The following is a 24,689-nucleotide window of genomic DNA, read 5'->3' as shown; positions in this document are numbered from 1 at the left end:
GCCTGTATCCATGCGCTGCCCTTTATCCAGAATGCTCTCCCCTCTTTTGTCTGGTAAAGATTTTTCTTATCCTGCAAGTTCTGACTCACTCGGTAGTGTCTATAAATCCTTCCCTAACTTACTCAGGTTTCCCCTGCTCCCAAAGTAGTTTTTACCTACTTCTGATAGAATATTCTGATATAATATTCCATCAAATTATATTATAGTTATTGTCATTTCCTTCACCAGACTTGGAATATCTCATACTGTACACACATTTGTTTAGCGGGTGAATGCTCAATAAGTATTTTTGAATCAATGAACAAATATATGAAATTCTAACAATCTTTTCCATAGGTGCTGCAGATGATTACAATAGGATTGGTTCTTCGCTATATGCTTTAGGAACTCAGGATTCTACAGATATATGCAAGTAAGGATTCTGATTTAAAACATTAAATAAAACACAGGGCGCCTGGGTGGCTCAGTTGGTTAGGCGTCTGACTTTGGCTCAGGTCATGATCTCATGGTTTGTGAGTTCAAGCCCTGCATTGGGCTCTGTGCTGACAGCTCAGAGTCTGGAGCCTACTTTGGATTCTATGTCTCCCTCTCTCTCTGCTCCTCCCCTGCTCACACTCTGTCTCTCTCTCAAAAATAAACATTAAAAAAAAAAAGTTTTAAAACATTAAATAAAACAGAAAAATTTTGCTAGCAGCCTGGGCATGTAGAATGCCTGACCCAGCAGGCATTTAGAATATCTTCATCAAAACACATCAGTAATAAGGAACTTTTTTATAAACTTGGATCAATGTTATTTTTTCCTCTATTCTTTCTCTCTTATTTCTTAAATCTGAAAAATAGAGGCGCCTAGGGAACTCAGTTTAAGTGTCCGACTTCTGCTCAGGTCATGATCTCACGGTTCGTGGGTTCAAGCTCCACATCGGACTCTCTACTATCAGCACATAGCCTGCTTCGGATCCTCTGTCTCCCTCTCTCGCTGTCCCTCCCCAGTTCACATGCTCTCTCTCTCTCAAAAATAAACATTTAAAAAGAAAATCTGAAAAATAAAAATGGACTTTAATGTATATTTTAACATTTACAAAGTGTTATTTGATGAAAATTGGCTGACGTGTGTGTATGTGTAAGGAAGAGACACAGAACTTATGTCAAAATGTTCTTAGGTTTTGATGAAGTTTATTATAAATAAACGTTCTGAAATTAGAATATACGGTATATATATGTATGTATGTATTTCTTTGGAGGCCAAATTGACTTTTAAAGTAAAATATGATGGTATCAGTTTATACTTTTTAGAGAGGCTAGTTCTAGTTTTTAAGTTTAGTGAATCTCAGGGTAGTCCTAGGGTGACCAGAGGGTAGCTGTTGTATGTGTTAGTATGGAAATACTCTCTGAATGTTTGCTTACACAGTTGTCCCTTATTTAATTTATGTTAGCTTTCCACATTAATCTAACCATGGTTAATTTTAGTTGTTCCTATAATATTGTTTAAACACAACTGTTTATTGAAAAATAATCCAAACTTTTTTTTTTCAAACTTAAGTGGCAAAACTATTTTCCTAGTTTATGCCTTTTTCTAAACCACATCCTTGAATCTTTTTTCTAGTGTATCTTGTCTTAGTAGACCTGTAAGATCCAAAGATCCAAGTTTTTCAGCAAAGCAAGGTACTATGCATATATATATATGGCTTACATTAATTAACATGCTACCTTTCCTAAGAATTCATAAGTCTTGGAGTGCCTGGGTGGCTCAGTAGGTTAAGCATCTGACTTCAGTTCATGATCTCACGGTCTGTGAGTTCGAGCCCCACATCAGGCTCTGTGCTGACAGCCCAGAGCCTGGAGCCCGCTTTGGATTCTGTGTCTCCCTCTCTGTCTGCCCCTCCCCTGCTCACACTCTGTCTCTCTCTGTCTCTCAAAAATGAATAAACATAATTTTTAAAAAAAGGATTTGTAAGTCTTCGATAAGAAGAAAAAGTCAACCTTGCCATGTGTAACTGGGCATAAACCTGTCAAGCAAGTTCTTTTTAGTAAAACAAAGTTCATAAAATAGTGTTTTAGCTTTCAATAGTACTTGCCTTCATCCAGTTATAACGTCACCAGTAATTACCTATTTTACAGAATACTCTTTTAAAAAGCTGTGCATTGGGATATTTTTTAGTTGGTATCACCATTGAGAGATAGGCAATTTAGTTAAAAGTGAACATGAATTTTGAGATACAAATTGTTTACTCATTTCTGTTATTTTCTAAAACAAAGCAGCTCTATTTGAAGGTGTTTAAAACATAACTATCAAATAACTTCAAGAGCTGTTCCAGCCTTAGTGTTTTCCTTTTAAATCAGCCTTTTGTCTCTTTGGATCTGATTGTTCTGTACTTCTATAAGAATTTTGAAATCATGGGCTTTATTTAGTATTATGTGGCATATTACTTAATGAATGTAAGGAAAAATTTTTTTTTGTTTAAATGTATGTATGGCTTAGGGGTGCCTGCTGGCTCAGTTGGTGGAGCATGCACCTTTTGATCCAGCGGTTGTGAGTTCAAGCCCCACATTGGGTATAGAGATTAGGGAAAAAAATTGAATTTTAAAAAGTTAGAAATTAATAAATATATGGCTTAGATTGTTACTTTGAAAGGGTAAGATTTTCTGTAACAACAGTTTCCAAGTTATCTGTTATATGGGTGGAAGTACAGAGATGTTGAACTAAATGAAGTCTGCATTGAACAAGACCATCAAATATTACTGTAGTGAGATAACAGTGTTCATTATTAATACAGTTTGGGGGCATATTCTCTCAACATTTGACTTGGAAAATCATTTCAGAGCTGGCTTCTGATGAAATATTTTTCCCTTCCAGGTTTTTTCTCAAAGTTTCAGAACTATTTGATAAAACCAGAGTAAGTACTATCAGTTAACCTTTGGGAGTCTAAATCATTGCATACAGTACTGTTTAACCTGTTATGATTGTGTTTAACTTTGTTGAGAAAGATGAGTTCTACTTCAGAAGGATGAAGAAACAGACTTAGATTTGAAAATTGTAAGTTGTTTTTCAGGAAACTTATTTTTTTTGTTGCTGTTGTTATGGCCTTTTGGTATTTGTAAAAGTTCATATTCTTCATCAGAGAACATGTTCATTATAGAGACTGGGTTTACTTTTATGAAGAACGGTCTTTTTCTGGGGCTTTGTATGCTAGAAGAAAGTTTTAGATTTATTACAGTTTTACCAATATTGCATTGCTTTTGATTCCCCTTGACACACTGGTTTAAAAGTGAGTTATATCTGTGTCCTTGGGTGACTCAACTGAGCGTCCAACTTCAGCTTAGGTCATGATCTTAGGGTTCATGAGTTTGAGCCCCACAGTGGGCTGGCTTCTTTCAGCACAGAGCCCGCTTAGGATCCTCTGTCCCCATCTCCCTCTGCCCCTCCCCTGCTCACGCTCTCTCTCTCTTAAAAATAAACATTTAAAAAAAAAAGTGAGTTTAACAATATGAGGCAAATACACAACTGCAAAAAAGGTTAAATAGCAATAATGCTTTAATATTGATGTAGTCTTGATTTTCAGGGATTAGTCTTAGATACAATATTAAAACACTTTGATGAAGTTCAGAGAATAATGAAATGTTTATTATGTGTTTAATGGCACTTACCTGAGATTGGAAGTGGCTAGTCCATTGTAGAAATCTGACTTCAACGTGACTTTGTCAATTGAATAATAGATAGTGAAGATAAGTAAAAGAAAAGGAGTTATTTTCTTACAAAGGAAACCATCATTAAATACATAAATGTTGTTGTAGTGAAGGGTCCCGAAAGCCCATTATTTCACTTTTGGTATTTGTACAAATGAGCATTTTCCAGGAAGATACAGTTGTTTCCTGTGTGTTTACATCAAAAGAATAGGGAAGTATCATAGAATAGCTTTATGAGTTAGTATTTTTGCAGAAGTAAATGTCAAGATGAGATTAGACATGCAAGAGATTCATTGGGAAGAACAAAGAGGGAGGAGCAGGATAGACATGAAGAGACTTCAGACCATAGTGCAGGTCTACACCTGGGAAAGGAGAGGGACTTGGTAGGAGGAGTTTCAGACTATAGCGCAGTCTTAAGAAAGTTTTGTCCAGATCAAAAGGGAGTCCTCAGCCAAAGTTGCTCATTAGAGGCAGTACTGCATAAGCAAGACTGGGCTAGTGCTACTGCCCCTGTGCTCTGTCATTGGGTGCAGCTGAGGCAAGGAGGGAAGGATGTATCATAACCTTGGGATGAATATTGTTCTGATCTAGAGAGATTGCAGCTGGGACTCTGAACAAACTATGCTCCTTGCAGCAAGCAATTTCTCATGAAGGAGATCTAGATGGCACGTTGCCATAGGCACCACAGTCTTCATTTCTTTTGGTGTCTTGGTGTTGTTCTGGTTATTATTGCTGTGGCACAAACCATCCTAAAATCAATAGCTTAAAACGACAGCCATTTTATTATGCTAATGAATTCTTTGGGTCACGAATTCACAAAAGGCAGAACAGAGGTGGCTTGCCTTTACTCCATGATGTCTGGGGCCTCAACAGGGAACATATGAAGGCTGTGGGCTAGAATCCTCTGAAGGCTCTTTCACTCAGATGTCTGGGGGTGATACTGGCTACCAACCGAGACTTTAGCTGGGGCTATTGGCTGTAACATTTGCATGTTGCTTTTCCATGGAACTGCTTAGGCTTCCTCACAGTATGGTGGCTTGAAAGCAAGCATCCTGAAAAATGGGAAGTGAAAATTGCTAGTTTCATTAAGGCCTTGAAACTGGCACAGCATCACTTTTGTATTGATCAAGCAATGTTAGGGCCCAGAATCAAGGGAAGGGAATACATACATACATACCCCTACTCCTTCTTAGTGGAAGGAGAGAGGAGCCATATTTAAAAGCACCCAACTTTAGGGGCGCCTGGGTGGCTTAGTCGGTTAAGCGTCCGACTTCGGCTCAGGTCATGATCTCATGGTCCATGAGTTCGAGCCCCGCGTCGGGCTCTGTGCTGACAGCTCAGAGCCTGGAGCCTGCTTCGGATTCTGTATCTCCCTCTCTCTCTGACCCTCCCCCCATTCATGCTCTGTCTCTCTCTGTCTCAAAAATAAATAAACATTAAAAAAAAAAAAAATTTAAAAGCACCCAACTTCCATTTAACATGTTACCTAGATTTATCTAAATCAGTTTATCTAAATTTATGTAAATCAATTTTGAATATATTTTATGTCTGTGCATTTATTGTTAGGTTCATAAGTTTATTTCTCTGTAAGGGAATGTTTCTTAAGCTTCAAGGTTTTTGCTAACTTTTTATTGAAATATATTTTACATATAGGAAAGAGCATATATGAGAAGTATACAGCTCAGTGAAATTTAACAAATTTAACACACCCATATAATGAACACCCAGATCAAGAAATAGAACATTTAGGGGCACCTGGGTGGCTCAGTCGGTTAAGCATCCAACTCTTGATTTTGGTTCAGGTCATGATCTCACGGTTCATGAGTTTGAGCCCCACATTGGGCTCCACAATGACATTGCTAAGCCTGCTTGGGATTCTCTCTACCCCCTCTATTTTGCCCCTCCCCCCTTCTGCACATGCACACTCGCTGATTCTCTCTCTCAAAATAAGTAAACTTAAAAAACAAAAAAAGCATGCCCTGCCCCCCTTCAGCTGCTTTCTGAGTCACCACCTCCTGCAAGGAAAACCACTATCTTAGCTTCTAACAGCAGAGATTAATCTTATTTTCATATTTTATGTAAATGCTTCATGCACTATGTATTCTTTTATGTCTGGTTCCATTTACTCAGCATTACATACAAAAGATTCATCTGTGTTCGTTTTTTTTTTTTTTTCCTTTTTCAGAAGAGAGAGAAGTACTTTTCCTTTTTTTTTTTTCTTTTCAGTTTATTTACTTTGAGAGAGAGAGCTGGAGAGGAGCAGAGAGAGGGAGAGAGAGAATCCCAAGTAGGCTCCACACTACAGCATGGAGCCCCATGCAGAGCTCAAACTCATGAACCATGAGAACCCTGAGCCAAAATCCAGAGTCGGATGCTTAACTGAGCCACGAAGGCACCCCTGCATTTTTTGTTTTTTGGGGTTTTTTTGGTTTGGTTTTAAGTTTATTTACTGAGAGAGAGAGAGAGAGAGAGTATGCGCGAACGAGTGCACAAGTGGGGGGAGGGGCAGAGAGCGAGGAAGAGAGAAAGAATCCCAAGCAGGCTCCATGCTACCAGCACAGTGCCCGGCTGGGGGCTCAGTCTCACAAACCATGAGATCATGATCTGAGCCAAAATGAAGAATCAAACACTTAGCTGACTGAACCACCCAGGAGCCCCGATTCATCCATGTTGTTGCATGTAGGTATAGTTCCTTCATTCCTTCATTCATTGCTATATACCTTTCCTTGGCAAGAATATGACTAAATGTATTCATTTGTCCTACTGTTGGTAGGCATTTGGATCGTTTCTAGTTTGTGGCTCTTTACAAATAGTACTTCTAAGACCATTCTTAGATAGTTTCAGCTGAAAACAGGTAGATACTTGTTCGGTATATATAACCAGGAGGGGAATTAGGGGTCTTACGGTATCCATGTGAAAAGCTTTCATAGATCGTGCCAAACCGTTTCCCAAAGTGATTGTACCAACTTACATTCCCATCAGAATAAATGTGAGCATTGGGGTTGCTACACAGCTTGCAGTACTTGCTGTTGTCTTTTTTTAGTTATTCTGTTGGATGTATAGGGTTTTTATCTTTAATTTTTTTAAATGTTTTTATTTATTTTTGAAGGAGAGAGAGAGAGACAGAGCATGAGTGGGGGAGGAACAGAGAGAGAGGGAGACACAGAATTCAAAGTAGGCTCCATACTGAGCTGTCAGCACAGAGCCGGATGTGGGGCTTGAACTCACAAACTGAGATCATGACCTGAGCCGAAGTTGGATGCTTAACTGACTGAGCACCCAGGTACCCTGGATGTGTAGGGTTTTTAAATTGTAACTTTATTTCAACAGGAATTTCAGACCCACAGAAACATTGTGAGAATAGTACAAGGAATTCCTATACATGGGTCACCCAGATTTCCTGAATGTTAACATTTTCTACATTGCTTAAAGTGCTTTTTCCCCAAAATGTCCATATTCATTCTGTTTCTGCCCTTTGTGCACATCTGTCTTTTTTTTAAAGATAAGAATTAGGGGCACCTGGGTGGCTCAGTCAGTAAAACCTCCAACTCCTGATTTCAGCACAGGTCATGATCTCATGGTTCGTGGGATCGAGTCCTTTGTTGGGCTCTGCGCTGAGTGCAGAGTCTGCTTGAGGTTCCCTGCCTCTATCTCATTCTCAAAATAAATAAACATTTTTTAAAAAAGATAAGAATTTTAATATAGTCAATACAGTTATCAATGATTTCCCTTGATGTCACCAAATTCTTGCTATATACATGTTCCCAGTTGCCTCAAATGGCTTTTTACAGTGGAGTTCATCTGACTTAGATTCCAACAAGGTCCCTATATTATATTTGGTTGACATAATACATCTTTATCCTCTGTCTCTCCAGACTGAAGAGTTGCATCTTTTTAGTCTGAAGTGGCTGTTTCCCATTTTATCCCAACTCAAACTAACCACATCTGTTTATTACTCTGTGGTGTCTTCAGGCACATTTTGGTAATGTTTTGACTGTATTTTCTGGTTGTTCTCAGTAGGCAGATTGGTTTGTTACCTAGCCTACCATCGTCAGCCTCTAACGCTTTAAAATCATGTGTACATATCATTGAAAGGAAGTAACAAGAGAAAATGTAAGTGCTGAAAGATGGTACTGAAACACAGTCTAGCTGGGAACTTGAATCAGATATCGAGTCCTTCCATAAACTCACTAATTTTATTTGATCTCCTTCTTTTTTCTGTTCATTTCTTGTCATAATCATGAAGAAAAGTAATAGGCTAGTAGAAAGGAGAGGGTGGGGAAACTTAGGTTAAATAGGAGTGGATACTATAGATATTTATAACTTTAATTTTTTTACAGTAATTGAGAAAGAAAATGTGGGGTATAGACTATGTGTTAATTAAATGCCTGGTTTTTTCCCCTTTTTCAGAAAATAGAAGCACGAGTGTCTGCTGATGAGGACCTCAAACTTTCTGACCTTTTAAAATATTACTTAAGGGAATCTCAAGCTGCTAAGGTAACTTGACTGTTCACTGTTTTTTAAAAAGGACTGTTTTATTAAAAGCCATCTCTTCAGAAGTTAGATTTAAGGTTATTAAAAATTATTTGTTGATTTTAAATTATATTCTCAAGTGTTAATTTTTTTCTCCTTTTATAAATTGTAGGTCAGGGAACCCCACATAAATGTTTCCTCTATTGGGGTGCCTGACTGGCTCAGTTGGTAGAGCATGCAACTCTAAATGTTGGGGTCATGACTTCATGCCCCGTGTTGGGCCTAGTGCTTATTTAAAAGAATAAAAACTTGGGGCACTTGGGTGGCTCTGTCAGTTATGCATCCGGCTTTGGCTCAGGTCATGATCTTGTGGTTCATGAGTTCGAGCCCCACATTAGGCTCTGCGCTGACAGCTTGGAGCCTGGAACCTGCCTCGGATTCTGTGTCTCCCTTTCTCTCTGTCCTTTCCCGGCTTGTGCACACATGTGCTCTCTCACTCTGTCTCTCAAAAAATAAACATTTTTTTTTAAATTATTAAAAATAATAATAAAATTAAAAAATAACTAAAAATAATGTCTCCTCTATAAGCTTCTGATACAGTATAGATTAGAATTTTTTTTTTTTTTTTTTAATGAATTTGGTGTAGTCATTCAGGTAAAATGCCTACAAAACAAAAAGTAAACCCCGTAGCTAAAGGAGTCCTAATTTGGTCTATATATATCTTTTGGGGGTAAATGAGCTCTAAAATCAGAATGTGTTTTATTTTAAGGCGACTCAAATTTCCTTTTTTTTTTTGAGAGTGAAGAGGGGGAGTAGGGGCAGAGAGAGAGGGAGACTGAGAATCCCAGCAGGCTCTGCACTATCAGTGCAGAGACCGACCTGGGGCTCAAACCCACCAACCGCAAGATCATGACCTCAGCCAAAATCAAGAGTCAATCACTCAACCAACTGAGCCACCCAGGGAACCCAAATTTCCTTTGGAAGTCTGTGTATGTGCAAGACTAAAACTCTTACTATCCAAAAAATGTTTAACAGAAACAACTGAAAAAAGCACTGAAACTTAGTGGCTCAGATATTCCAAATTTTGTGTTAATTTATGAATCGGTATGTATTGTACAGAAAATTCCCATGTGGTCAGTGGTGATTTGTACACCAGCTTTTCATTCCTTATCAAATTATAAATAGGCCTTGGGGCACCTGGCTGGCTTAGTTTATAGCACATGTGACTCTTGATCTCAGGGTCTTGAGTTCAAGCCCCACATTGGGTGTAGAGATTACTTAAAACATAAAATCATTAGTGGTGCCTGGGTGGCTCAGTTGAATAAGTGTCTGACTCTTGTATTTGGCTCAGGTCATGAACCCACGATTCATGAGCTCAAGCCCCACATCAGTCTCTACGATGATAGTGTGGAGCCTACTTGGGATTTTCTCTCTCCTCCTATCTGCCCCACCCACTCTTGTTCTCTCTCCCAAAACAAATGAACTTAAAAAAAAAAAATTAATAAGTAAGGGGCACCTGGGTGGCTCATTCGGTTAGGTGTCCAACTTTGGCTCAGGTTATGGTCTCATGGTTTGTGGATTCGAGCCCCGCAACGGGCTCTGTGCTGACGGCTCAGAGCATGGACCCTACTTCAGATTCTGTCTCCCATTCTCTCTGCCCTCCCCCGCTTCTGCTCTGTCTCTGTCTCTCTCAAAAGTGAATAAACCTTTTTTAAAAATTGCTTTCAATAATTAATTAAATCTTTATAAAGTAAAACCACAGCATGATACCACTTCACACCACCAGGTGGCTTTAATCAAAAAGATAAGTGTTGCCAAGGATGTGGAGAAATTGGGACACTCGTACAGCGTCTGCAGAAATGTAAAATGGTGCAGCCACTTTGGAAAACAGTCTGGCAGTTTCTCAAAAGGTTGAACATAGAATTACCAAGTGACCCAGCAATTCCACCCCTAAGTAATGAGATAGAAAGAGAAAGGAAGACATGTTCCCACATAGACTTATACACAAATGTTCATAACAGCATTATTCATAATAGGCAGAGTGTGGAAACAAATGTCTCTCCCCTGGTGAACGGACACAACCATGTGGTGTGTCTGTCCTTACGGCGAAATATTATTTAACAGTCAAGAGGAATGAAGTACTGATTCAGTTATAACATGAATGAACTCGAAACTTTATGCTGTGTGAAGAAAGCCAGACAGAAAAGGCCACATATTACGTGATTCCATTTTTGTTTTCATGGCACACCCAGAATAGGCAAATCTATAGAGACAGAAAGCAGATCAGCGGTTGTCTAGGGTTGGGGGGGGGGGGGGAGGGGTTGGGGGGTGGCAAGGAGGAAATGAAGAATGACTGCTGATGGATGTGGGGTTTCTTTTTGATCGACAAAAATGCTCCAAAATTGATGGTGGTGATGGTTATACAACTCTGCCAGCACACCAAAAACCCGTGAATTGTGCACTTGGAACGAGTTGTCTGTGTGTGAATTACATCTCCGTAAAGCTGTTATAAAGGCCATTTGGAGGGTGACTGGCATGTGATCTTCATGGCGTAAGCGTTAGCTCTGATGATGATGGGGGCAGTGGGGTGGTGGTGGTTGCCCGTAACTGTTCGAAACACGCAGTGTGTCTTACTGTGAAGCATTCTGTTGTATAGGATCTCCTCTATCGAAGATCTAGGTCACTAGTGGATTATGAAAATGCTAATAAAGCACTGGATAAAGCAAGAGCGAAAAATAAAGATGTTCTTCAGGCTGAGACATCCCAACAATTATGTTGTCAGAAATTTGAAAAAATATCTGAATCTGCAAAACAAGGTACTGTTATATTAACCTTTAATTATACGGTATACCTTCAACTATTATGTGAATTAAATAGTTAATCCTAATTTCTTTTGTTCACAGAACTTATAGATTTTAAGACGAGAAGAGTTGCCGCATTCAGAAAAAATTTAGTGGAACTGGCAGAGTTAGAACTGAAGCATGCAAAGGTTAGTGTCATGGTCAAGGTTTAATATTTTACGTGACTTATAATTTAGAAATGAGTCAGTCTTGGGACACCTGGGTCCTCACGATTGGTGAGTTTCAAGTTCCACGTTAGGCTGTGCGGCCCCCTTTCAGATCCTCTGTCCCCCCTCTGTGCCCTTCCCCCGCAAAAGTAAAAAAATACACATTAAAAAGAAAAGGGAGGGAGGGAGGGAGAGAGAGAGAGAGAGAGAAAGAAAGAAAGAAAAGAAAGAAATGAATGAATGAATGAATGAATGAATGAATGAATTATGGGGTGCCTGGCCGGCTCATTCGGTGGAGCATGTGACTCTTGATCTCCTGGATGTGAGTTTGAGCCCCACGTTGGGTGTTGGGTGTAGAGATTACTTAAAAAAAAAGAAAGAGGGGAAGGCAGGGAGGAAGGAAGGAGTCAGTTATGGAATTGATAATAATCCTTTAATGACAGTTTCTTTCTGGAGGGATATTGGAAGAACCATTCCTGGATTAGAATGAATTATAATTGGAATGCTAATTTTTGAAGATCATTTTAGTACTTCAGAATAATTTAATGTTAGTAAATAAATATCCTTCGCCCAGGGTTTTTTATAGTGTTTGTTTCCTCCAGATTCAGCCCTTTCTTGTAGTTAAGATAAAGCTTGGCCCAAGCCTTCTAATAAGGTTAGAACTAGAGAATCTTAGAATTGCCAGCGAACTTAAAGATCATCTAATTCAAGCAAGAATAATACGTACAATTTCTCTAAGCGGTCAGCTCTGCAAGACCCTAGTACCTAATATGGAAACCAGTATCATTTTTGACTGCTTAAAAAAGATAAATCTATCTTTAATAAAAACTTCTTTAAAAATTCAATATTTGCTGGCTTCAATCAGAAGGACTGAAAGTAAAAATATATTCAAAATTCCCCAAATTATAAGTATTAAAGAAATTTAAATAAACTTGTTAGTGTTTTGTTTTGTTTTGTTAATATATTTATAGTATTTACACTTTGAAAGTCATTAAAAAGCTTGAGACTCTACTAAGACGTTCGGGACACTCCATAACGCACAGAAAGCTGCTTGTGTGTCACTTTGACAAATTGGTCAGAGTTTTGTCATGTGAAATAAGAAAGATAAATTTGACGGATGCCTGGGTGGCTCTGTCGTTTGAGGATCCGACTCTTGGTTTTGGTCAGGTCATGGTCTGTCTCACAGTTTGTCAGCTGGAGGAGCCCTGCGTCCAACTCTGCGTGGAGTCTGCTTGGGGTTCTCTCTCTCCCTGCCCCTCCCCGCTCGTGCGCTCGCTCGCTCGCGCTCTCTGTCTCTCTCAAACTCAAAATAAATGGGTTGGCTTTAAAAAAAGAAAGAAAAATGAATTTAATTTCTCCCACAGAAACATTTGGATATATTACCCTCAAATATTTGAATATATTCTCTCCTACAAGCTAGACATCTTTGAGCTAAATATATTTTATCCCATACATTTCAGTAAGCTTTTTATATTATTACACTAGGTCATTGCTGTTTTCAAATATTGCATGCAGGGGCCCCTTGGTGGCTCAGTTGGGTAGGCCTCTGTCTTTGGCTCAGGTCACGATCTCACGATCTCACAGTTCGTGAGTTCGAGCCCGACGTCGGGCTCTGTGCTGACAGCTCAGAGCCTGGAATTGCTTCGGATTCTGTGTCTCCCTCTTTTCTCTCTCTGCCCCTCCCCTGCTCGTGCTCTGTCTCTCTCCGTCTCTATGTCTCTCTCTCTCTCTTTCTCTCAAAAAAAAAAAAAAAAAAAAAAGTAAATAAACATTAAAATTTTTTTTTTCAATATTGCACCCAGAAATGGAAACACCTTTCCATACGTGGACTTATTATTGTATACGTTTCTTCTTACGGCAGTTTTAGAGGCATAAGGGTTTTTTGTGTTTTTTCTTTTTTTTCTTTTTCTTTTTGCTTTTCATATAAGGGTTTGTTTTTTTGTTTTTTGGTTCTTTTGTGATTTGTTTTTTTTTAGCACCATCTTACACCAGCTTGATTTGGCTTATAATCACACATCTTCTCCTCCTTCTCCTCCTCCTTCTTGGTCTGTTTTCGAGCCTCCAACCTATAGTTGTGTGTTTAATTCTTTGTAGTAATAGTTTTCATTTTTGTGGTAAAAAACACATAAATGTACCGTCTTACCCACTTTTAAAGTGTACGGTTCAGCCTTGTTAAGTATATTCACATCGTCGTGCAACAGGTCTCTAGAACTGTTTCATGTACGGAGCATTTAATTTTTAAAATGAAGTTGCAGGCCACAGTTATGTCTGTCAAATTGTAGCTTGCTAGTTTCAGCCCAGCGTGAGATCTTTTGGAAACTTCGATTTGATCATATAGTAGTTGACTAGGAGAGTGGTTATTACTCCCAAGTGATGGACATTTGTAGTTTGTATGAACTTCCCTTTTATGTCGTCATCTAAGTTTTACTTTAAAAGATTGATCGGGACCAAAGGAGTCAACATTGGTTCATCTAATTGGATAAGTGCACGGTACCCAAAAAGGCTGAATTTTTAGTTCCCTCCCTTTCTTTCTATACTAATTGATATTAAGTTATTAATGAGTATTCTTTGGTGATGGTTATTTGGGTAGCTAGGAATTCACCCATTTATACTATCATCAACCGTTTCCCTTTTATCTGTGATGGATACAAGAAGCATCCAATTCCTCATTACAATGAAGCTATATATTACGGATTTCCTGGTCTAATCACCCTCTCAAAAGAAAATACTTCGATAAGGTTGGCACGATTTATTGTTACTGCACCCGTGTTGGTTTCTAATGTTCACCATGTTTGTTCTTTGTAAGGAGGTTATAAAATCTATTCAGGATTTTGTTAATAGGTTTAAGGAAGGATTAGCAAATTACAGTCTGCCTGTTTTTGTGTAGCCTGTGAGCCAAGAATGGCGTTGGTTTTTTGAGAGGGAGAGAGAGATAGAGCACGAGCAGGGAAGGGGCAGAGAGAGACAGGGAGAGAGAGAGGGAGAGAGGGAGAGAGGGAGAGAGAGAGAGAGAGAGAGAGAGAGAGAGAGAGAACGAACACCAAGCAGGCTCCTCACTGTCAGCGTGAAGCCCGATGTAGGGCTTGAACTCCCTAACCGCCAGACCATGACCTGAGCCGAAACCCAAGAGTCAGACACCTACCCGAAAGAGCCACCCAGGTGTCCCGGAGAGAGAGTATGTTAAGCAGGCTCCACGCCCAGTGCAGAATCCCAGGCGGGGCTGATCTCACGACCAACCGTGAGATCATGACCTGAGCCGAAATCGAGAGTCGGACGACGCTTGACCGACTGAGCCACCCAGGTGCCCCTCAGTGGTTCTTTAAAAAAAGGCGAAAGAATAATATTTCATGACACGTGATAATTACGTGAAATTTAGATTTCATCTGTAAGTGAAGTTTTACTGGAATACAGCCAAGCTCGTTCCTTTGTGCCCTGTCTGTGGTTGCTTTCATACTACAGCAAAACAGAGACCACATGTCTCTCAAAGTCTAAAATGTTTACTATGTGTTTACTAAGCCCTTTACAGAGTTTGCTGACCCTTACTATATACATGGTTGTCAGCCTCTGGTTTCCAGATTTCTGTGCTTTTCAGGTCCTTTCTGAAATGTGTTCTCTGATGGGTCTTCTACTCCAGTGGCTCTCCCGACTAGAGGCAGTTTTGCCTCCCGGGAGACATTTAGCAATTTCTGGAGACGTGTCTGGTAGTCACAACGGAGGATGGGTGGGTTTACGACCGGTATGTAGGGCGCAGAGGGCAGGAATGCTGCTAAACTTTTGACAGGGCACAGGAGAGCCCCCATTGGAAAGGATTCCACAGCCCCAAATACGTCAAGTGTGCCAAGACTGAGGGACACTGAGACTGGATGGCTCAGTCGGTGGAGCGTGCAACTCGTGTTCTCAGGGTTGTAGGTCCGAGCCCCACGTCGGGTGTAGAGATGACTTTAAAAATAAAATCGTTCAGGGGCGCCTGGGTGGCTCAGTCAGTCAAGCACCCGCCTCTTGACCTACCTAAGAAAATGATAATAAATTTTAAAAATAATGATAAAATAAACTTTTTTTTTAAATGGGGGGTAGGGTGGGTGGTGCCTGGCTGGCTCAGTCAGAAGAACGTGTGACTCTCGATCTCGGAGTTGCCAGTTCAAGCCCCATGTTGGGTGTAGAGAGATTACTTTAATAAACAAAACTTGGGGCGCCTGGGTGGCTCAGTCAGTTAAGCGTCTGACTCTTGGTTTCCGCTCATGTCATGATCTCACGGGTTTGTGAGTTCGAGCCCCGTGTCCAGCTCTGCACTGATAACCGTGGAGCGTGCTTGGGATTCTCTTCTCTCTCTCTCTCTCTCTCTCTCTCTCTGTGTGTGTGTGTGTCTCTCTCTCTCAAAAATAAAATAAAATAAACATTTAAAAAAATAATAAATAAAGCTTAAAAAAAAAAAAAAAAAAAAAAAAAACACCGAGGTTGAGAAACCCTGCCCTCTCGTCTGAGGTTTCTTGATGATTTTGCAAATCTGAACAAAGTCCCATTTTGGTCCCAGAATCCATATAAGTTATTCCAAAGAGATTAGACATTGGTTAAATTTACATCCAGATGGTTTAAAACTACTTAGGATTTCATTCATTATAACCGGGATATGTCTTGCCATGTATTGGAACCTGGTTATAACAGAAAATTAGGTCATTTGGTCACTTTTGTGTCCTTGAAGATAGTCTCAGATACTTTATTAATGAAGCACAGAATGTATGATAAAGGCAGCGGACCAAAAAAAAAAAAAAAAAAAAAAAAAGGTGATGCTACTGCTGCCTATGAGGGCGTGGAGTCCTCGTGCCTGGTGGGTAAGTGTGGACCAGGGTACACCCTTCTGCAGGGCTTTGGCAGTGTGTCAAGTGCAGGATGTGTATCCTTGGACTTAGTCCCACTGGAGGGATATACCTTTAAGAAGATCATGTCAGAAATACAGACAGGCTCAGAATCATCTGTCACAGTTCCATCGTTATACTGGCACAATATTGACAGTTACTGGGGCACTTGAAATTCTTAAATGTTTATTGTCACCCAATTTCAGGCGCTCAGTAAAGTTGCAAGAAAAGTACAAAGAATCCCTGGATAGTTGTCACTAGAGTCCTCAAATGTGCATATTGTCATGTTCGCTCTGTCCTCCCCTCCCCCTCTTCCTCCCTCCCTCTTTACTTTTCCTCTTTACACAGTACACACACACACCACACCCCTACCCTTATACATACCTGTTTTTGTCTTAAACCATTTAGGTTGCAGATAGGAAGTCTCTTGGCTCTTAAACACTTCAGTGTCGATTTCCTAACACCAAATAATTCTCTTGAATACTTGGAGCAATTACAAAGATCAGGAAATTACTATGGATACAGTACAATTATCTAATCCACAGACTTTTATGCCACCAGTTGTCTAATAATGAATAATGTCTTTAGTGGCAAAAGGATACTCAAGATAATACATGACATTCGGCGCACAGGTCTTTTTATTTATTTTTTAAGTTTATGTATTTATTTTGAGAGAGCGAGCGAGAGAGAGCACGAGCGCACACGTGGGAGAAGGGGAGAGGCAGAGCGAGCGAGCGAGCGAGAGAGAGAAAATCCCAAGGCAGGCTCCGGCGCTGTCAGGGTGGGGTGGGGGAGGGCTCCAACTCACGAAACCGAGACTGTGAGATTGTGACCTGAGCAGAAACCGAGAGTCGGACACTTAACCGACAGAGCCACCCAGGCGTGACTTTTCGTTTTTATTGGGATGAGCTCTACACCCGCTGTAGGGCTTGAATTCAAGACCCCCAGGATCGAGAGAGTCGAGAGTCGCGCACTCTACCAACTGGGCCAGCCAGGTGCCCTCCCCGCCCCGCACCCCCGGCACGTGTTGTTTTAGACTTCCTGAACCTGGAAAGTTCCTGAGTCTTTGTATTTCATAACATTGGACACTGAAAAGCACAGGTCTGTAAAATGTCCCTCGCTTTGGGTTCGTCTAGTTATTGAGTTTAGATTCCCCACCTGTGGCAGGAATCGCCCAGAAGTGGTGCTCGGACCTTCTCGTTGCTGCATCCTTTCAGGAGGTACATGCTGTTGATGAGTTGCCTCGCTGGCAATGTCTGACTTTGATCATTTGGTTCAAGTGATGATGTCTGCAGGTTTCTCAGTGGCCAAGTTACTACACTTTGAAATGAAGAAGTATTCTGTGGGGAGATACTTGGGACTGTGTAAATACCCCATCGCTTACCCAGCACTGTCCCATAGAATTTTGTGTGATGATGGAAGTATTCTGTCATCAGCACTGTCTGGTACGGTAGCCACTAAGTAGCCACACGTGGCCGTCAAACGCTTACACTTGAAATGTGGGTGGTGCAACTGAGAAACTGAGTTTTTATTTAACTTTAATTAACAGAAATTTAAATTTTCCATCGCCCTACGTACCTAATGGCTACGGTATTGGCATTTCAGCCTTATGCTCAAAGCCACCGTTCATGACTTTTGCCTCAGTCGATTATTGTGGTGGCTGCCAGACGGTCACTTTTCTGATCGCATCGTTTTAGTTGGCTTTCTACTTACTGGAAGGAAGAGGTTTTCCTTTACCCCATGTATTTATCGGTGTAATCCATATATGCTTACATTTGTCCGGACACGTGTCTAAATTTGGATGCCAGCGCCCATGCTTTACAAATGGGTACGTAGGTCTGTCTGAATGTTACAGATTGCCGTTGTACGGGAACTTACGGCTATGTGTATAAAAACTGGTATCACTCACTACTTTAGTCGTGAAAGCGTATGTTATAATTTAATATACCTCTACTCTAATACACAGATTTTAACGGCTAGAGGAAAGTGATAAGAACCGGTCTTGCAAAACGTCCGGTAGTTTGACTTGGACACACAGGGCATGTTTCATCCCTCATTAGAATCATGCCGAGTAATTCAAAACCATAATACTGATCTAGACGGAAATGTCCTGAAGAAATCTGGTGTGTGGAAAACATTGTACGTGAAACAAATGATACGGTTTTATGTCTTTAAACCCGTACGTGTGTGGATAGTGAGTAGCTGTTTCCGGAGTTCTGTTGTCTTAATAAAGGTGGCGTTAGTTACGGGATTCCCAGCGCTGTTATATTTTCACTGCAACTCTTCCAGGCTGTCTGCACTTCATGATTTATTTTCCCTTCCTTTTTAGGGTAACCTACAGTTGCTGCAGAACTGCTTGGCAGTGTTAAATGGAGACACATAAGCCACACTCCGCCTTTGGTTAAAAAGGGCTGCCTTCCTTCAGATTTTATTTTTGTTTTCTTAATGAGATTAGGCATTTACTGCTCACTGGAAACAAAAGAAACAGCTGACCAAGTGCATCTACTCTCCTTTTTTTCTGAGAAGCGATGGAGCGGTGCCGTCCACGGGTTTTGCGGGTCCGTCCGTCTGTGTGGTGGAACGCTGCCCTCCTGCAGCTCCCCGTGTGCTCCCTGGGACGGTTGTCCATCACCGTGCGCTCCTCCTCTTCCGAAGCCCAGCGTTCAGTCCTTTTTTTAAGTAGCCTCTGTAACCGTCTTTATTTTCTGAATAGCGTTCCTTACGGCTGCCAATCTTATTTCCCTTTAAGTAATTTCTGATGTTTAACCCTTTCAAAGATGCATTGTTCAGACAAGATAAAGGTTGCCATTACCTTTTGTTTTCTCTTGGTGTTTTTGTTATGTTTTGTTTTGTTTTTTTAAAAACATTGTATGCCACCTTAGTTCATCCATGTATCCTGGTAAAAGCATCTTAATCAGACTTATTTTTAATTAATGAACATTTCTTAGAAGTTTTGGGACAGACTTTATGTAATCTTTATAAGTATGATTTCTGATGAAAAGCAACTGCATTAGTATGTTTGCCTTAAACTTGTAGACTAAACCGACTATTGTCAAATAAACCGTGGTAACAGTGATAGTTTTTAACTCTGTGGTCATTGTATCACTCTAAAATTTGGAGTAGCTATAATCAATCTACTCCTTCGTTATGCTTTACAGTGCAGGTCTTTTCTCTTTTTTCTCTGAAAATGGCATGTTGAACCAGGTTCACCAATCCCCTTATGAAAGAATGAACTGCTTCTCTGTGTGCTCTCAGCCTTTCCTAGAAGATGGAATTGGGCAGAGGCAGGTTCGAAACAGCTGTTTCTAAAATACAGGAGGCAGCAGAATGGTCCGTCTGTGATGGTTTCCTGAATTCCATCCCTAGCCGGGCCAGTTAACCCTGCGACACGCCATCGAGCCACTTGATAGTTCTACTAGTGTACAGATTGGTATGGAGAGAGAAAGAGTGCTGTAAGGAACAGCCCGGGGGGGGGGGGGGGGGGGGGGGCGGGAGTTGGAATATTTGGAATGGAAGGCTCCAAAAAGGATACTAGTTACCATACAAATATGATTGGCCTTTTTAATGTGAATTATCGCCGTGTCATTTCTAATTTAAAATTCGATTGTGTGGTTTGGTTTTTTTCACTGTCTAACTTTTCTTCCAGTTGGAAACCACAGGTATTTGGGTTGGTCACCTTGTAGGTGGGTTCCTCGTTTACATTTTCCCCACCCCTGGTCTAGGTCTTCTGAGTAGTCACCATGATCCCAGCCTTGCTCTCCAGCATGTTCTCTTGCCTTACTGGTGTGCTGGTTCACGTTTCTCTCTTTCACTGGCGTCGTTCCCTGGTTATTCCCTGATGTCGTTTGTACTACCCCCCCCCCCCCCCGGTTGCCTGAGAAATCTGTGTGTTTGGTCCTCCTGTGTGTCCCCTTCACTGGTGAGAAGACACCCACGCGATGCTCACCAGTGGGTGAACGGGACAGAGAGCCCTGGCTTCGGGACTCGGGTGCAGTCCCTTCGCCGGCTGCCCTTGTGGCCTAGGCAGGTTGGTTCGCTTGACCTCTGTCTGCCTCAGTTTCTCTACTACAAAGGACATACTGACCTACCTACCTCACAGGGGTGTTGTGAGGATTAATAAACATTGGTACAGTGCTTTGAAAATGTGAAGGTGCTGTGTAAATGCTAAGAAACAGCAAGTACGGGGCAAAAGGCAGTAATACAGTGTTGCACCTATCCATCAGCTAATCTGCTTGTTTGTACCAAGGGGGCCTTATTCCGGGCAAGGGTAGGAGAGTGGTAGGTACATCCCTTGGTCCCTGGTTTACATGTTTACGGTGTCTGTTGGGGTGGGGGTAGAGTGGAAGCAGCAAGTTACATATTAGTGCGGGCAGGGTGCTTAACAAAAACACACATAAATGAGTTGGCCGCACTATCCAAGGACCTTGTCACAAAACACACAAAGAAGGTGAAGAGTGTAGGTTACTCCCTCAAGGGCATACTTTAGGAAAGATGCTACTTTGTACCTCCAGAACAATGGAAGTATTCCACAGCTCAGCTGCTGGTTCCCCGGAAAACAAAACCAAACCAAAAACTGGTTTCAATATTCTCGTGGTGTGGCATTTACGAAACATTTAGGGACCATCTTGTGCCTGGGGGACACAAAGGAGAAAGAGGAAGACGCCCAGTAACAGAGACAAAGCCCTGCACTGGGTAGTAGTACAGGGTTTCTCCCACAGGTGTCTTTACTGCACGCTCTGAGAGGAAGAGAGTGACGGGAGCAGTAGGAATGAACGACCCAGGAGGAATGAAGGTGGCGGGGTTGGTGGCAGTGAAGGTGGACGATGGTAAAGAAAGGAAATTGCAAAAGAAAGTGGGGGTCCCCGGGCCGCTAAGGCCCGTGAGGCTTAAAGACTGGGCGAGGTTCTCCTCTGCCCCTAGTTTGGGAAAGCGCCTACAACACAGATTCCGTGGTGAACTACTACAGAAGTTGAGCTCAAACAGACCTTTTCGAAGGGAGGCACTACGCACAAGTAAACAGAACAGGGTGGTGGATTTCAAGGAGACACTGCGGGGGGGGGGGGGGGAAAGGGGGGGAACGAGGTGTCGCAGAACTTACACAGAAAAGAAAGCAACCACGAACCCCAGATGTACTTCTGCGCCGTCTCCTGGGCCCCCGCAAACTCGCATGAGCCCGCGTATCACCACCTCCTCAGACGACCGGGAAAGCTTTCTCCGCGCTGTCGCAGCACGCGGGATATAAGCGGCGAAAACGGGATAAGGAAAAAAACAAAGCAAAGTAAAAGCCGAGAAACGCGTGTCCACTTTGTGTCAGGCTTGTTTTGGGCGTCCCATGACCCGTTAGCACGAGAAATAACGCAGCAACAACAGCGCTGTCGTGGCGAAGCTCGAGTTCTTCCCTTCAGACCACGAAAAGTCAGGGGAAAGCGCGAACGCAGTCCCCCACTACCACAAATTATGCAGTCGAGTTTCCCACATTTGGGGAAATCGCAGGGGTCAGCACATCCGGAGTGCAATGGATAAGCCTCGCCCTGGGAAAACCACCTTCGTGATCATGGTATCTCCCCTGCCAGGTAAGTATGAGTTGCTCGACCCGCCTCGACCCACACCCTCGCGCTCGCCACGCTTCTTACACACGGTCACTTGCCCCACGCGGCTTCCGCGCCCCGGTTGCCCGCAGCACCCCCTCAGCTCCAACCTCTCCCGGCCGCAAAACAACCGCGGGCGCCTTGCCTAGCCCCCACGCGGGACGTGCGCGCCCAGGCGGTCCGGGACCGGCAGCCTCTGCGCGCTTGTTCATCTACATACGCCACGCCTTGTCGCGCGCCTCCCAGCGTCGCGGCTCCAGCTCTGGGACAACGGATGTGCTAGTGTCCCGGCAGACCGCCGGTGCCTGGAGCGAAGGATGGGGGGAGGGCGGCGAGGAGTCGGGACCCGGAGGGGAGACCCGAGAAGACGGGGTCCCGCGGCGTCCAGAAGTTGCAGGCCCCACCGAGGCGGTGGGTTAAGTCTCCCCTTCCTTGCAACGAAAATTACATGCAATACGCAACAGAGAATCAACTCAACCTTAAATACTAAGAGTTTTGTCACCAATTTAACATGAAATTGTCTTAATCCTCAGTATGACCTTTCGGATTACGTAGTAACCTAATCTTGCGACAACGAAAGGAAAATTTGAACAGAGGGCGTCAGTCAGGACAAGGCGTCCATTCTCTAGAGTAGATGTGTGGGCTGGGAGGGGCGTCGAATGGTCTCCGAAAATCAAATGAACGGAAATATCACGTTTTCATCCTGTGGGGTTCGGCTGCCTCTTTCAGCCTGCCCGGATTTGTCTTTTCCTCTTCTGTACAAGAAGATTCTTTCCGGAGATCGAGTGGAGGTAAAGGTAAATATCCTCTTCAGATAGGGGCAAAATGATTGAAGTGTTGTGTGTTCCTGGGTGATCGGGTCCCTGGAGCAAAGCAAGGCAAGAGACAGGACTAGAGATTATTGGGTCAGCAAAGACTGCTCTGAGGTTCTAGCAGCATCAAGATCCGAGTTAACGTGTTGTACATCCTTTTACTTTACTTTTCTTTTCTTTTGTTTTTTAATTTATTTTGAGAGAGAGCGGGAGGACGCGCGAGAGCAGGGGAGAGGGAGAATCCCAAGCAGGCTCCGTGCTGTCAGCGGGGGGGGGGGGGGGGGGGGGGGAGCCCCACGCGCACCGAACCCCCTCTCCGCCCCCTCCCCGCCCCCAACCGTGAGATCATGACCAAGGCTCGTTCTCTTAAGGGACTGAGCACCCAGGTGGCCCACGTTTTTGATTGTTAGTTATTTCAGGAAGTTTCCTTTCTTAGGGTGTATTACTCCTCAAAACAAACAAATGGTTCTCTTCCCTAACCCCAGGAAAATTATCAAAACCAAGAAATGAACATTGATACAATCTTACTACTCTACAGACGTTATTCCCTCTTCCATCAATTGTCCCAATAATGTCCTTTATAGCAAAGGAAAATTCAAAATCATGTGTTGCATTCAGTTGTCATGTCTCTTTATCTGAAATAGTTCCCAGGTAGTTCTTTGCATTTCATTATGCAGGCCTTTTTGAAGACTACAGGCCAGTCATTTTGGAGACTGTCCTTCAGTTTTTGAGTTGTCCTGGCTTCCCTCGCAAGTACATTCAGGAATGCATTTTTGACACGAAGGCTACGTAAATGATACCGTGTCTGTTATGGGTGGGTTTGTGTCCCTCCAAAAAAATATGTTGAAGTCCTAAGTCCTGGTACCTAGGACTGTGACCTTCTTTGGAAATCTGATCTTTGCAGATACAGTCGAGTGAAGGTGAGGTCACTAGAGCGGGCCCTGATCCAATGTGACCGTTTTCCTTATGCGAGGAAGACGGCAATGTGAAGAGACTCGCTGACAGAACACCATGCGATGGCAGAAGCAGAGAGTGTAGTGATGTAGCCACAAGCGAGCCAAGGATTGGCTTGTCACCACCGGAAGCTGGGGAGTAACGAGGGACGATTCCACTCAGAGCCTCAGAGAGAGTATGGCCCTGCTGGCACCTTGCTTTTGGACCTCTAGCTTCCAGAACTGTGAGAGAATACACTTCTGTTTTTTTTAAGCCACCCAGTTGGTGGTATTTTATTATGACAGACCTAGCAAATGTATACAGGCCTCCTCTGGGCACCACGTTTGGAGGCACGTGAAGGCAGTTTGTTCTATTACTGGTGGGGTTAACATCGACTACTTAGTTAAGGAGGTGTATCGGTTACCCGTCTCTGTGTAACAAATTGCCGTAAAACTTAGTGATTGGAAATAATGACCGTTTCACTTGCTCACAATTCTGTGGATCAGCGATTCTGGCTGGGTTCCACTGGGCAGTTCTGCCGGTCTCAAGTGGGATCGCTGGAGCCGCGGCGGCCAGCCTGCAGGTCACCTGGGGCCTAGTCGGTCTAGGGGACTTCGGCAGACACGGTTCACGTTCACTCCGGCGATTTCATCCTCCAACGGGCTAACCCAGGCTTCTTCTCATGGTGGCCTCAGGACAGGCAAGTGAGAGCCAGTCTTAATGAGCAAGTGATTTTCAACCTTCTGCTCGCATCCCATTTACTAATGTCCCATTAGCCAAAGCAAGTCACATAGCGAAGGCCAAAGTCAGTAGGCTGGGGTGTTGCAGAAGCACCTGGGTACTGGAGCCAGCACTGCAACTGTCGGCCACTGGAGGTGTTCATCAAGTTTTCCCTTTGTAATTATTAAGTGATTTGTATGGAGATAATTTGAGGATATGTGAATATCCTGTTTAACACAACAGTTTTTAGCATCCACTGGTGGCTCTTGCGTTATGATTGCCAAATGTCCATTTTCTAATTCCATCATTCATTCTTCAGTTATCAGCTGGCATCGTAAGGTAGGACTTTCCCTCCTTCCCTATGTGCTAACGATACGAACTCATGGTTGTTATTTTGTTCAGTTGTTTGTAACCCAAAACTGTTTTGAAATTTATTTTGATGTTCTAATGTTCTCAGATCGGGCCTATAAAAACCCCTTCAGGGTGCCTACTGTGTCCTTTGGACATGTCCATAACATTTTTGGAGCATTTCCGTGTCTTCTGGCACAAGATGTTCCAGGGCCATTATGTATCTGTCTTGGCTCGTGAAAATTATCTATTTCTCCAAAGAGGCCTGGTT

At 42.5% G+C, this 24,689-nt stretch overlaps 1 protein-coding gene and 1 non-coding gene across 2 annotated transcripts in view; one reads left to right on the top strand and one right to left on the bottom strand.

The window, feature by feature from the left end:
- The window catches only part of SNX6 (sorting nexin 6), a 60,200-nt gene extending 41,107 nt beyond the window's left edge, over window positions 1-19,093 (top strand). The window contains exons 9-14 of the mRNA XM_019426177.2: window positions 337-412; window positions 2,855-2,894; window positions 8,095-8,181; window positions 10,814-10,973; window positions 11,061-11,146; window positions 18,347-19,093. Of these exons, the coding sequence (XP_019281722.1) occupies window positions 337-412; window positions 2,855-2,894; window positions 8,095-8,181; window positions 10,814-10,973; window positions 11,061-11,146; window positions 18,347-18,400 (503 nt within the window). The 3' untranslated portion in view covers window positions 18,401-19,093. The remainder of the gene's footprint in view (window positions 1-336; window positions 413-2,854; window positions 2,895-8,094; window positions 8,182-10,813; window positions 10,974-11,060; window positions 11,147-18,346) is intronic.
- Window positions 19,094-21,434: 2,341 nt separating this feature from the next.
- Window positions 21,435-21,598, bottom strand: LOC128773189 (U1 spliceosomal RNA). Its single transcript, XR_008417464.1, has one exon. It is a non-coding gene; the product is annotated as a U1 spliceosomal RNA (small nuclear RNA).
- Window positions 21,599-24,689: the final 3,091 nt, after the last annotated feature.

Source organism: Panthera pardus, unplaced genomic scaffold, assembly GCF_024362965.1.
Source record: "Panthera pardus isolate Hobbes unplaced genomic scaffold, ASM2436296v1 HiC_scaffold_24, whole genome shotgun sequence".
Taxonomy (NCBI): Eukaryota; Metazoa; Chordata; class Mammalia; order Carnivora; family Felidae; genus Panthera; species Panthera pardus.
Note: the sequence above shows the minus strand (reverse complement) of the source record. Positions and strands in the feature narration are given on the sequence as shown.